The 14,769-nt window shown below is 37.3% G+C and overlaps 1 protein-coding gene across 1 annotated transcript in view; it reads left to right on the top strand.

Moving 5' to 3' along the window:
* Window positions 1-5,268: 5,268 nt before the first annotated feature.
* LOC107654672 (protein naked cuticle homolog 2) overlaps window positions 5,269-14,769 on the top strand; it is an 11,316-nt gene continuing 1,815 nt past the window's right edge. The window contains exons 1-8 of the mRNA XM_016441853.1: window positions 5,269-5,442; window positions 5,528-5,554; window positions 5,633-5,685; window positions 11,491-11,551; window positions 12,191-12,303; window positions 12,908-13,003; window positions 13,092-13,227; window positions 13,350-13,434. Coding sequence (XP_016297339.1) covers window positions 5,418-5,442; window positions 5,528-5,554; window positions 5,633-5,685; window positions 11,491-11,551; window positions 12,191-12,303; window positions 12,908-13,003; window positions 13,092-13,227; window positions 13,350-13,434 — 596 coding nt within the window. The 5' untranslated portion in view covers window positions 5,269-5,417. The remainder of the gene's footprint in view (window positions 5,443-5,527; window positions 5,555-5,632; window positions 5,686-11,490; window positions 11,552-12,190; window positions 12,304-12,907; window positions 13,004-13,091; window positions 13,228-13,349; window positions 13,435-14,769) is intronic.

Below are 14,769 nucleotides of genomic sequence, written 5' to 3' on the forward strand. Positions count from 1 at the left end.
CCAAGACAGCATGTCTGCTCCCTGGTTCAGTTTGCCCGGTATGTGCGCTGCTTTTAGGGAGCGCAAGTGGCAATGTGCCCACTCCAGTAGGCTCTTTGCCATCCTGAAGAGGCGTGGGGAGGAAAGGCCGCCCTGGCGATTTATGTAGGATACTACCGTCATGTTGTCCGATCGGACTAAGACATGGCATCCTTCTAGATGTGGTAGGAAGGACTGTAAGGCCTGCGGCGGGGGCGCTTTCTGAAAAGAAAGCTATCCGCAAGTGCAAAGAGGCGAGACTCATGCTCTCGCAGTGGGAGCATGACGTCTCAGTGAACGCGGCTTCTGCGTGGGATTTCCCCAGACATCGCACGCATTCACTGTGCCTGTCATCAGCGTGCAGTGGTGTCCTGCACGAGCCACAGCCGTTGCGCGAGATTTGCAACAACGTCGCAGGAAATTTGCTCATCAATTTTTTGTTACCACAAGCAGGAAAGCGTCAACACAGGCGCTCTGCAGACGGCTCGTGAGCGAAGCGCTGACCGGGGCTGCCTTGAGAGCGACGCGGGAACAGAGCTGCTTGAAGCGGCAATCTGATCCGGTGCTGCAAAGCGGAGCGCTGATCAGTGCTGCTTGAGAGCGGCGAGCTGCAAGCGGTGAGCAGAGAGCAGAGGCGGCGAGCTGATCTTGCTGCTGCAGAACGGCGGCTGGATCAGCTTGCAGGCGAAGGCTTCAAATCTCGTAGAATCAGCGAAGAGCAGTAGATGTCGTCGCTGAAGGAGAGCGACGCAGTACGAAGTGAAGTATCGAAAGGGAACCATGGTTAATTTGTGGTTACCATGTTTTAACTACAGTGACCATGTTTTTTTGGTTATATTTGTAGTAAAACCATGGTTAATTTTCGTAAGAGTTATTTATTTAATGTATGTTTAAACAACTCTGTTATGAAACAGACATACTGTGTAAATGAATATATTTCAACAACAAATATCATTTTTTTAAATGTAGAAGTTAATTTAAAAACTGCATTATGTGCAATGTATGTTTGCATATAACTTTTAAGTCGAGTGTTAATTATTTACCTAAAAATAGCCTAAATAGTAAATAAATTTAAGTTTGGGCTCTGTTGTTAATTGTAACCTTAAAGTCATGTAAAAGTGCTCCCTATAGTTTAGAGCATAAGCTGAGGTAAATTTTTATCCCTAAGAAAATTTGAATTGAATGAATTTAAAGAAAGAGCAATTTGTTCAGTAAACCCCAGTTTGTTATAAAAACAAACAAAACAAAACAAAAAGCAATTCATTTTATGTTTAGTTTTCCCCCCTGCTGTAGGCTACCGAATACCGAACCATGACGGCAAAACTGAGGTATGTAGGCCTACCGAACCGTCATGTTTGTGTACCGTTACACCCCTAGTTAACGGTCATATAAACCCAAATATTAAAGTAAACAAATTCACATTTTCTAAACAAAACGGTGGTAATGAGAACTATTAGCTAAAACAAAAAAATTCACAATTATCATAATTAAGATCATAATTATGATGAGAAAAACAGTTGTAATGTTACTCTTCCTTCATGACACTTTATTTCTTATTTTTAGGCCTACTAAAAATAGACATGTTTGGTCATGACTGAACAACAAATACTAATAAATCAAATACTAGAGTCAACTTTACATATTTTCCGATACACAACACAGAAAAAAAGGTACAAAAACTGTCACTGGAGCAGTACCTCTTCAAAAGGTAGGCTACACATTTGTACCTAATATTAGTACCCAAAAGCTTTTTTGTAGCTTTTAATTGTAATATTTCACAATATTTATTTTTATACTGTATTTTTGATTAAATAAATTAATCCTTGGTAAGCATAAGAGACTTCAAAATCATTAAAAATTCTTACTTTATTGTTTAAATTATTTATTGTTTATTCGTACGTAGTGTTTAAAATGTGCATACACTGTGGTCACTGTGGTTTAAGCTTGTCTTCCAGCTAGTGCCAAAACCCCTCTAAATAACTAACTGTAACACTGACTATTATGTAATATAATTTATAAATAAATAAATAAAGTTAAATTAATTTAAAAAACTAAAAGTTTAATAACTTTGGTTGTTTTTGTTATTATTTTGAGTTTAAAGTATAGAGTAAAATGTTTTATAGGCCTGTTAGATTATCTGTTTAAATGTTTAATTTCTGTCCAGTTTGGCCTGTAAGTACCATTATAAATTATAATGGTTTCTTAAAAGTGATCAGGTTTTTTTTACTATTATCTTTTAATTTTCAGAAACAAGAGGAGAGTTTAGGACACAGTCAGTATTTAATATGGAGCCACTAGTGTTGATGTATTTACTGCTTCTCTCCTGAGCTGCTCATATAGTTCCGAGTTCTCAGGGTTCAGCTCACTGTTGTGACATCATAATGGAGATTCCGTTCTGGCAGCTCTAAACTGCTGTTCTGACTAATTGTCTTCTGTTGGTGTGTTAGGAGTGAAAAGATCGAAAGCTACTTTCGTGACTTTCTGTGGATATTGACGACAAATACTGAATTCACTCGCAGCATCCAGTGTCCACAATGGCACTGTTTAGCAGTGTATTTAGACCACTTTTTGAGCATTTTGCTCACTTCTTGCATAGATGGGAGACACCTTTGAGGGCACAACAGTGTGCAGCGCAAGAATGGGCACTGGAAAGAGAGGTGAAGAGAAATGTGAAGAAGGAGAGAGCGATGAATGAGGGAGAAGGTCATCAAAACAAGGCAGAAGCAGTGAGAGAGATACTCAGCCTTGAAAAGATAAAGAACAGAAGACATGTGCATCAGAAAAAAAGAGAGTCTGGCAAATTTAAAGAGATGCAGAGTCTAGAAAAGTTGATTGAGGGAGGAAGTGAGAATAGAGAGGCTGGAGAAATAAAAAAGGAGAGAAAACTGAAGGAACAAAAGACCACTGAGCCTACTCCACTTCTTGTGGAGGTCAAACCTCAGCAAACTCTAGTCAGTCCTCCAGTGAGATCTTCCTTCTTGAAGCCAATAGAAGGAGAACTTCCGCTGCTTCCAAGTGTCTCCGAAGACCTTACTCTACCAACTGTTCGCTTCAAGACCCTGCCGCCAGTGACCAGACCGCCCATGCATCCTCAAAAGCCAGCTCCTGCACCAGAGGAAGTGTCCCTGCCCTGTTCTCCTCTTGAAGTGGTTCCTCCACGTCTCACTCCAGCACCTGATGAACTGTTTTCCCTCCGACGCTCCCGAGTGAGTCCTCCCAGACAACTGGTGGTTCCTCCGAGCCCCACTCCTGAATCTGATGAAGCTGTTGATCTGCAACGTTCTTCAACTCAAGTGTGTCCTCCCAGCCCGCTGAAGCCTCAGCCGTCCACTTCTTCCCTGTTTGAGCCGCCTCCACAACTCATGCTCATCGACATAGAGGATGAGGAGACCGAGTATGTGGAGTACACAGGGAAGACCTTTCGGGCCTGTGACTTACCCAAGTCTGAAAGCCCCCGACCGCTGGAGGCTGAAATGAAACCGAGACAGATGATAGCTTGGTTGGAGAGTGACTGCGAGGTGCTGAAGGAAGTGTGGGCGAATGAAGTGGTGGAGGTCCAGGAATGTGAGAAAGATGACCCCAAAGAAGTGGGAGACTCCAAAGCCGTTCAAGGCCATACGGATGTTGCTTCTCAGAAAAAGGAGGAGATGGATGAGCACATGATGAAGCTGTTCTGTGTAACCTCTCCTGAAGGTCCCAAGAATGAGACCCAGCAAAAAGTGAACATCCAGGAAGAGCAAACAAGCAAAAGAAAAGTGGCACTTGTTCTGTTCACCTGGGTAGAGGATAAGACCAAGAAAAAGGAGGAGAAGAAAATACTGAAGGAGAAGGAGCAAAGAGAAAAAAGGTTGCTACTTGCACGCTACAGGAACGATCCAAAACTGAAGCACTTGTTGATCAACAAGCACAACTGCAGCTACTGCTCCTCTGAATGAAGATCAGGGTCTCCAAAATGCCCCACTTCACCTTTAGCTTACTACACATTTCTGTGTGCAAATAAAAAAAAAAAACTGCAAACTAAAAGCTGGAAGAACCATGACTCTTCCTACATTCGAACTACTATAAAGTAATAAACATGTTTATATGCGAAATATGAAAACCTGTTTATTATTAAATGAATTAATTTTTAAACTTTTTTAATAACCTACTTTTTAACTGCTACAGCAAAGTGAATGAGTCATTACAGTTTACATCAGTTTCATTTTGCCTTTCAGTGGTTTAATGCTCGTAAGATAAGATAAGTTCATAAAACATAATGGGGCTCCACTGAGTCCAGGTACCAGTGTTGTTGTCCCTTTTTCTAACAGAATTTCCTGATTTCACAATAGACAGACATGTGTTTCTTGTTAAAAATGTTCATTTGATTTGAGTGAGAGGTAAGTAAGTTAATTATACTGTCACTTGTATGGAATTAGTGGCTCAAATTTTTGTCTTGGTCTGTACTAGGTCAAGCGAATTTTACAGGAGGCTTTTGCATGTGAGATGTTTGATTCTTCCAATATATCCAGTACATCACCTGCACCCTTCTTCCCCTAGGTGCTCTTTGTTGATTTTTCAGAGCAGTTTTTTCCCTCAGATTAACAGGTACAGAGTAAAAAATAGCAGATGCATTTTATCTAATTGGAACATTTATGCTGCTGTTGATTGCTGTTTGCACATTGTTTTTCAGATCTACAAATCCTACACATCCATTTCTCATTCTCAATTTCATGTTAATGAACAGTCTTCTAGAATGGCCCATACTGGCCAGAGAGAAAGAGAGGAATAAAACGGATCACCTTCTTATTTCGTGACATGTTGTATTTCAGAACATCACCAGAGGGCGCTATAATCTAATGTTTTTTTTGTTTTATTGATGAAACGCATTGCAATTTTTATTTTGTATAATGAAATGCATTAGCGTTTGAAAAACATAATATTGCATTTAGGTGTCACAAAACTAGAATATATATTTGGTTTGAAATGTTTAGGCCTATGTTGTGTTCAATTTTAAACACAATCGGTCATTTTAAAGAGCTTTGAAGTGAATCTCTCTTAAGAGGAGAAATTACAACTGAACATGTGGTTTAGGAATATGGTCGAAGGCTTGGATAAGAATTCTCATGCAAATTTTTACCAGGCTGTCCAATGAATAAAGTGCACTAAAACTGAAGGAGGTGCACATCATCAAAGGGAGGGTGAGTCCTACGAGTTGCGCTTCCTCCGCACAGCGAGCGAGCGTGTATCAAATCCTTACGGAAGACTAGACTTTCCCAAACTTCATTTCAGTCGCAGACTATAATATGGACAGGCTTCAGTGGAAACATGCATATCCAGCCCCACTTCATTTATGGCACAGAAGATGTCACAGTTGTTCCTGAAAGGACAGCTCGTTAGTTCTTTCCGTAAATGAAATTAACATGGGAAAGCTACAATCGAAACCTGGTAAGACACTGTGCAAATAACGTGCCAGACGCTAAAACATATCAAGCCACTTTATTCTCATTCTTGTTTATTTTTTTTTCGCTAGCATGTAAACGGAGAGAAAATCCAGAGGGTAAGGTGATAACTTAATTATCCATATAGCTATTACATATAAAAAAAGGTTATTAAATGGACATTTGTGTTGTATTAGGAGATGTTTTCAAGGAGGCTGAGTGTATTGGTGAAGTGAACAGAAACAAACAGGTAAGGTGACAATTTTTAATGTTCTGGACAGATTTAAGTTAACTGTCACTCTACATCTACATAACTATGTATAGCTAGCCTACTATAAGTGCATGTTTAAGGGTTAAACCTGTAAAGTGTTAATTGGTTGATGAGTACAACTTTTATTGATAACACTTCATCCTAACTTTTATTAAACCATTATGAAACATTGCTAGATTATATAGATTAATTCTTAACAAAGTAAAGTAAATAGGCTACATTTATAGTCATTGCATACTGTATTCTTATTGTAATAAGACACGAAATAGACTACTACTGATCTGTTTAATATTATGCAATGTGAGTTTTGCTTATTAAAATAAACAATGTTGCTATAAAACCCTTTCATTTGTACATTATGTAACCAGTACATCAGATTTATCTTTATTTTTATGACCTAATGTCTGGTGCCAAACTCTAAAATACCAGTAGTTTTTTAAATTTGTGATTATATGATATAATAGACAAGCTGCAAGTATTCCTGTAGTTTGAGTAGAGCATACGTATAGTCATGGGTTTGATTCCCTGGGATCTAAAAAAAATTGTATACCTAGCTTGCACTGTTAGAGGTGAAGTGAAGAAATGAAAATGTGAGTCAACACAAATCAACATAAATTGTCATCATCATTTCCACACTTTAGACTACTCAGATTTTGAGAATAATCAGGCAATGAACGCTTTTCTCCATATTACACTGTACTCTCAGCATTGTCTTTAAATGGTGTTGGGTCTCTTTTTCCTTTGCTCTCATTCTCTCAGCGGAGCCTGGAGCCTTCATCACTGTCTGAAATGCATATGGCCGGCAGCCAGAACAGCAGGGTCTTTGAGCGCAGCCCCACCACACATCTGTTACTGGGTTTGAAAACAGAGGGAGGCTGTGATGGGAAAATGGGGGGAAGTGGTTGGAGGAGGGAAAGGAGGTGTAGTTGGTGGGAGGAGTGCTATGATGAAGGCTGCTGCAGACGAGTTTGCAAAATGTAGATGAGTGGTTCGGCTAAAGGCTTTGGATTGTTGTGGTGATGCTGTGTGAATCAAACGTCTAATTCAGAGATCAGGGTTGGTGGTTAGGACCAAGGAAACGTACAACACAGTGCAGTTATGTTGCTGTTTTCAGGCGAATTCAGACGTGCAGGAAGTTGAACAGTTTCCAGGATTTTTGTAACATTGAAACAATTTTTTTTTTTTTTTTACATTTTAAAGATGTACAGTCCTACCTACTTGGAGATGCTTGATGATGACCATACCTGGCTAAAGATGTGTATAAGAAAAGAGCAGGGTTTAAAATGCTATAAATGGTCTGATAAATAAATTTTCAAGGGTAGCTGTAGTAGCTGAAGAAAATAGTCACCAGGAATGGTACAGTAAGGTGATAAAGGTGAAAAGCAAGTTGTGATATTGCAAAGTATGTAACATTATTTGCTAGTACCATAGTCATGGGTACAATCCCAGGGAACAAGCATAATGGCAACCTGTTCATGTTCAACCTGTTCAATCACAGATGATGAATCTATAGACCATAGTCAGATAGTGTGATATTAATTTTTGACAGAAATGAAAACAAAACTGTGCGAAGTACTGTGTACAATAAAAGTTTTGAAAGTTACATGCGATTTAGGACATTTATGCAGTGCATGCCACTGTAAAGACTGTAAGTCTCACATAAAAGTCAATATGGCAAATAACCTTACTAATGTCTATTGTGCAAGCTGAAAATGTATGCAAAAATGAAGAAATAGTACTTGCATGCTTTGAATTACATGTGGTTTTGCTTACTGTTGCTAAGTGAAAAATTGTAAGTAATTTTAAGTAACAATTTAGATTCCGGGTGAATGCATGTCACCATCAGTTGACAAAAATTTTCATATCTGCTGTATAATCTCAGAAAAAAGTTACAATGCTGTCACTGGAGCGGTACCCTAAATTAAAAAAGCCAAAAGGTACATCTTTGTACCTTATTTACCACTAAATGATACATATTAGTATCTTAAAGGTGTATTTTAGTACTTTAAAAATACATGTTAGTACCTAAAGTGTAAACATGAATACATTTTAAAAGTGTACCGCCCCTGAGAGTGTACATCACATACAAATTAGTCTCCAAAACAAGAGATTATAAGAATATATTGGCCAAATCTCATTCATTTCAGTTTTACACACACAGAATGTATTTGAACTAAATCAGTCTTTGACTTTAAATGAGGACATGTGTATGTTTTCTGTCTCCAGTGTGTTTCGGGTCTAATTAGGACGCTGTTTTTTCATGGCAGGCTCCTGCAGTGTGGGTCGTAAAGCCAGGGACACTTGACAGGTTTTGGTCTCAGAGGGCTCAAAGGAGTCTGTGTTTGCTTGGAAAGGCTGGAAGAATCCTTTCTTTTACACTTTTTCCTCTCTGTCCCACTTCAAAGGACATAAGGAAGGAAGCGTGTGCTGGAGGCAGTGATCCATGTCTCTTTAGAATAGGGTGCATAGGATGACTGCTGTGTTTTCTTCAATTATTTTATACGAGCAAACTCGTTAAGTGTTATTATTACTTAAGTCTGTTGACTGCCAACACTCAACATTTGTTGGATGGGTCAGTAAAACCCTAAAATTAAGTATCAAAAATAAATAAAAAGGGCTAAAGGGACTGAAAATACATGTTGCGAAGTAACATAAACAGATTCTGTCCTGTTCTATTGACCTTCAGTGTCCATGTGTTGATATTTATCTGATAGAAAAACAAGGGCAGCTTTAGTCAGCTAGCACAACTAGTTTGCACAGACATGCCTGGAGTGTGTAACTATAACATAATGGTATAAGCTTGATGTGTGGTTTATATTAGACTAGAGTTTTTATAGTACTTACTAAGGCCCAAGTATGAAATTCTGACATAATTTACTCATCATCAAGTTGTTCCAAACTTGTAGGAATTTCTTTGTTTTGCTGAACACACACACACACAAAAAAAAAAACATATTTTGAAGAATGTTGGTAACCAAAACAGTTTCTGGTTCGTATAGACTTCCATAGTAGTTTTTTTTTTCTCCATACTATAGAAGTCGATGGCTTCCAGCAACTGTTTGGTTACCCACATTCTTCAAAATGGTGAGAGAATTGTTTTTTTTTCAATGGAACTATCCCTTTAGGTACTTGTACGCTATTAGTCTATACTAATAAAATCAAGTTTAGGTAAGAAAGGAATACTACAACTGTAAGACATTACGCAGTTCTGGCTTGAATGATTGCTCATCTAAACATGGAAGGCATAGTGATGCTGGATTGCGTTTGAATTTATTCCAAGACCATGAAAGATTAAATCAATCACATCCAGCCTCAACATTTTTAGCAAATGGTGTTAGATATTCTAGTACCTTGAGCGCGATCATACTCCAACCCAAATGGTATGTTGTTTCTCTCCCTCTCTCTCACCATGTAATAAGGGTTCCATCCAGGTGTTTGGTGACAGGAAGTGAGAGGAAACAATGCCAGGTACTGTTCTGAACCTCATGAGAGGGCACAGCCAGCAGTGTGAGTGGGTGGTTAAGAGGAACTGGGGTTGGGATAGGGGGTGTCTGGCCCAGTGACGCCCGGCTCAAGGCAGGAAAAAAACCCTCCAAGCTGGTAATCTGAGCCCACATCAAAGGCCCTAGAGCAAGCAGAGCGTGGCGGAGGTTTGGCCATGATGTTGAGAGAAATCATTGGCAGACTGATAGATCACTCATCACACTTCTTCGGGTTTTGTTCTTTAGGTTTCTGTCAGACTGCAAGTTCTGCTTTCAGCAGCGTGATGCAGAGAGATTGGTATATGGTTGCACATTTGGATGTGCCTGCTTGCAAAAGATGAAATTTAGTAGATGGAAAAAGTTAATGTATTTTTTTATGTGCCAGTATTTCATTTCATTTATTGGATAAATACATATGAAAAAATATTTTGTTAAATTTATGGTAAAAAAAAAAAATGTCAGTGGTGGTTGCAAAAAAAAACAAACAAAAAAAAAACAGAGGCAATGTTTTAGGTTGTACAGAGGCATAGTGGTGCCTGTATATTTTACTACAAATTTTTACAGCAGAAAATGTAACACAAACCTCCCAAATGTACATTATTACTGTTTTTAATCGTGAACTATGGTAATTCATATTACTATATAATTTGTGCTTGCAAAAACCATACATTTGGAAGTATTTTACAGTAAAATTAAATATAAAACACAGTTTTCACAGTATATGGTTTACTTAAAGTTAACCAAATAACAGGGTTTTACTGCAGCAAGTTTTTTTTTCTGTAAAAAGTTTTAGTTTACAAGTTTACAATTTAGCATTTTACAGTGCAAATGTCTGTTTTGGATTTTGAATTGTTTATGTTCATAGCCTCTGTTTTTATATTTCTATGTAATTGTTTTCCTTTGCTGTCATCTAACACTCACTTAAAATGAATCTTTAAAACACTAACAATCTAATAATTATTTAGTTTATGAAATCTTTAGCGAATCTCAAAATGAATGTTTATTTTTCATACTGTATATTATAGTGTTGTCATTCCAACTTTTTTTTTAGCATTTTATTTAGAGAAAAATAGTAGTAGAATTTTAATATTGCCCAATTTACCCAGTTTTTAGTTATTGACCATGACGTGAAAATAATTACTGGCTTATCAGTATCAGCCAGAATTGAAATATCAAAGAATCCCTAATATATTTACCATTTTGTTTTGGGTAATTTTTAAACAAGCTCACTCAGACGGGAAGCTGACTGCATGTTCTCTCCAGATAGATTCATGGTTCTGGCTCATAAAAGAAGGTCGTTGTGTGTGTTACTTCAAATGCAGTTTGTCTAGAACCATATGCTTCTCACATCTGGCCTTAAATGAGCACACCGTGGGTGTTATACTTAATGAGTTTGCGAGTTAATATCTGGTTTTATAGTTGTGCATGATATCAGAGCTGGCATGAGTAACACCGTATCTACATCATGTCCCTGTCTGAGAGGGAATTCTGTTCATATTCACAGTGCTAATGCTTTTATATTTTTGAATAAAAGATTACATAATATTACATTTAATCTGAAATAGTTGATATTCTGCTGTTTAATAATAAAAATCCATCAGAATATGTGTGATGGCTTTATTTTAAATTCTAAATTTGTACATTTTTATGGTGGTTGCTCACAACAATTTTCAGAATATTGAAAATACTCTGAATATCATACAGTGTATTGTGGTATTTTTTCCAGGAATATTTAAATATTGCAAGCAAAATTACATTACATTAAAAAAATGCTAAAATCTTGGAATATGACATAAAAGGTTGATGTCCTCAGTGAACATAAAGTTGTGTTTTCTGCTAGTGTTGTGGCAGGGAGGATTACAGATGATGTTGAGCTGTTTTGTCATGGAGGGCAATTCACTTCCTCCCTCAGAAACCAGCAGTGCAATGTGTCTGGAAACAATTGGGCTTAAGACCACAGGAGTGCTAAGAATGAAGTGATTTTTTTCTTGTTCCTGGTGAATTCATTATGGGGGCTGGGTTTCCAGCTCAAAAACAGGTTTTCTACACAAATTATATACAAAACTGACTTAGCAATGCAAAGTTTCATAGATCATGTTTGTCCATTTATCATTTTACAGATGTTCACCCTCCGAAGAAACTAGCATGAGTGTTGTTTTCTATGCTTTCTAATGTAATCTAAATCATCCTGTGGGTGCACACACACACACACACACACACACACACACTAGCTGCACTCCAATCCATTGTTTTCTTTGGATGTCCATAGCTTTAATGATTTGTTTTTCCTATTTAACTCTAGGATCTGAGTGGTAGAGATCCAAAAGAAGATCAGATGTCCGATCAGTACTGTTCACTACAGGGTAAGTTGAACTGTGAAAGGAAACTCATTTACAAATAGTGCCATTGTTTAAAGCAACGTAATACAGACTAATCTGTCATTTTAAATATTCTGTAATGTTGGATTTTAATGTTATGGACAGATGTTTGTTTTCTCAGTCGAGGTCTTTGTATGATCTGTTAAAGGGATATTTCACCCAAAAATGAAAATTCTGTCATTAATTACTCACCCTCATGTCGTTTCAAACCCGTAAGACCTTGACGCAGTTGACACAGAACAGCATACGCTATTTACGTCCAGCTGATATTCTCCAAAATGGCACTAGGGTGACGTGGAGGAGACGAATTGTTGAATAAAGTCGTTTTTTTTCTTCTTTTGCACAAGTATTCTCGTAGCTTCATAAAATTATGGTTGAACCCCTGATGTCACATGGATTATTTTACAGATCTCCTTGCTACGTCTCTGGACTTGGGAACATTTCAGTTGTATTGCTGTCTATGCAGGGTCAGACAGCCCTCAGATTCCATCAAAAATATCTTAATTTGTGTTCCAAAGATGAACGAAGGTCTTATGGGTTCGAAGCGACATGAGGGTGAGTAATTAATGACAGAATTTTCATTTTTGGGTGAACTAACCCTTTAACATTATCTGTTATTTGTAGTAACACTACCACCAGAGAGAGTAATGGAGACTCCTAATTCTTCGCTTTCTTCTCCTGAAAATGAAAGACAGCATCCACTCAAAGATTCATTTAGGAGAAATGGGAAGGATGATGTAAGTTTTTGTCATCGATAACTGCACATGAAACACTGAACATTGTACCTGTTGTGAAACTTCAAAGACGACCAACCTGACATACTGTTCAAAAGTTTAGGGTCGGTAAGATTTTTAAATAGAAAGTCTCTTAGTGAAGCTGCATTTACTGTTATTCGACTATGACTAATTTTCATAGTAATATTGTGAAATGTTATTACAATTTAAAATATTTTTCTATTTTGCTATATTTTAAATATAATTTAGTCATGTGATGGCAAATTACTTTATAGTCTTCAGTGACAAGAATGCTGTCAAGAATTTATTTTCATTATCAATGTTAAAATTGATTGTGCTGCTTAATATTTTTGTGGAAACGGTGATACTTTTTCAGGATATTTTGATGAAACAGAATTTATTTTAAATAGTTTTTTTAAACATTATAAATATCTTTTATGTCACTTTTAATTAGCATTCACTTAGAATGCATTATTGCTGAAAAAAAGTTAATTTGTGAACTTTTAATATTTGTTTTCTGAGATGTAGGATATCTTATATTAATAAACATGTTGTCATGCTAATACAAAAATGATTGCAAATCCGTCCATTGTGCTGTTGATATTAGGACAAGGAGTGTAATGTGTCTGTCATGGATGAAAATCATCAAGAGTGGATGATCACATTGTATGATTTGGACAGCAATGGGAAAATAACCAGAGAGGTAAAGTTCAGTATCGACAGAGGATCTACCATCTCATTAAAGTGATAATTTAGCCATTGCTGAGTTTCTCTAATTGTGTTTGTTGCAGAATATGTTGAGCCTGATGCAGACGATCTGTGAGGTGGTCGAGGCATCAGTCAAACAGCTGGTGCTTAGCAATGGCACAACCCTGCGTGTGAAGCTGAGTGTCACTCCATTAACCAGCAGAAAAGGCAACAGAAAAGGTGAAGAACAAACCTATCATAAAAAAACAAAACAAATGGTCTCATATCCTATTTCATCAATCTCCTGAAATAATCAGGATATAATGTAGTGTTACTCACATTTTACTTTTGTCCTTCTTGAGAACGGGATGCTGGGATGTCTCTGAATGAGCGGGATCAAATAGAGGATTCAGTACGGTGTGCAGAGAGCCCTCATTCTCAAATCAGGTGATTTTTAGTATTGCCTATATGAATGAATCAAAAGTTATTCTTGAGAAATATTTATACAGGAAATGAATGCCAACAAAATTAGAATTATTTACCTAGTGGAACAAAATGGAATAAAATTATAGTAACAGTAACCAGTAAATTTAGTATTATCTATATACTACTATAGTATTATACATATTTTCAGTTTTAATTTAAATCAAGTTTTTATAATTTTCTAATGTGCTTTCGTAATTTTTATTTCTAATTAGCTTCTATTTTTGTTTTCAGTTTTAGTCATTTTTGTACTTCAACTTTTAATATTAGTACTCTCTATTCTATTTTTATTTGATCTACTTTTCTTTTTATTCATTACAAAAATGACCCTCTAACACTTGCACTCTCAATTCTATTACTATTCTAACTACTTGTTTTCTTTTTTATAAAAAAAAATTGACCTTCTAACACTAGCATTCTCTATTCTTTTTCTATTCTTTCGACTTTTCTTTTTATTTATTTCAATAAAAAAATGACCCTCACTCTTAAAATTAAAGGTGCTTCACGATGCCATAGAAGAACCTTTTTGTCTAATGGCGCTTTTCCACTGCGGGATTATTCACATGTCATTTATAGTTGCGCCACCTCTATTGCCGCGACTCTTGAAAAACGTATTAATTCCGCGTCGCCCCATCAAGCTCTCGCTGGATCCGCTCCTCTGCTATCAATGAGAGGAACGTCTGTACTTCCTCAACAGACAACGAAACAGACACTTTTTGGTTGTTAAAAAAGGTGCGCTCGTTCAAAACAGTTGCATTCGATCCTTCGCTGGCTGTGCTGATTTAAATCTAGCAGTTCTGTTGTGTTTGTGTCGCAAGTTCAGTGACGCAGGTAGTGACGATTCTCTCCGGCCAATCCGTGATCAGCAGAGTTTAAACGTCACGTTTTGGTAACGGTACGGTTCACTGGGAACCTCAACCAAGGTGGTACTAAAAAAAGTACCAGGTACTGTCCCCAGTGGAAACCCCCCCAAAAGTGAATCGTCCCGAGCCGTACCGTGCCGTACCATGCAGTGGAAAAGCGCCATAAATGGTTCCATAAAGAACCTTTAAAGGGTTAGTTTACCCAAAAATGAAAATTAGCTTGTGAATTAGTTCCACCGGAACTGCTTCAGTGTATGACAGTCAGTGGAAGTGAGAGAAAAGTGTTTATTACTTTGAAATATGGATATTTTTCTTACAAAAACTCTGGCCTTTATTCATCCCCCGGAGCGGTGTGAGGCACGTTTTATTATGAATGCGCGTGCTTTATTTGACGACTTGTGGACTGTTCAACTGCAACACCCGCTGACTGCAATGA

Source organism: Sinocyclocheilus anshuiensis, unplaced genomic scaffold (assembly GCF_001515605.1).
Source record: "Sinocyclocheilus anshuiensis isolate Anshui unplaced genomic scaffold, SAMN03320099.WGS_v1.1 scaffold195, whole genome shotgun sequence".
Classification (NCBI taxonomy): Eukaryota; Metazoa; Chordata; class Actinopteri; order Cypriniformes; family Cyprinidae; genus Sinocyclocheilus; species Sinocyclocheilus anshuiensis.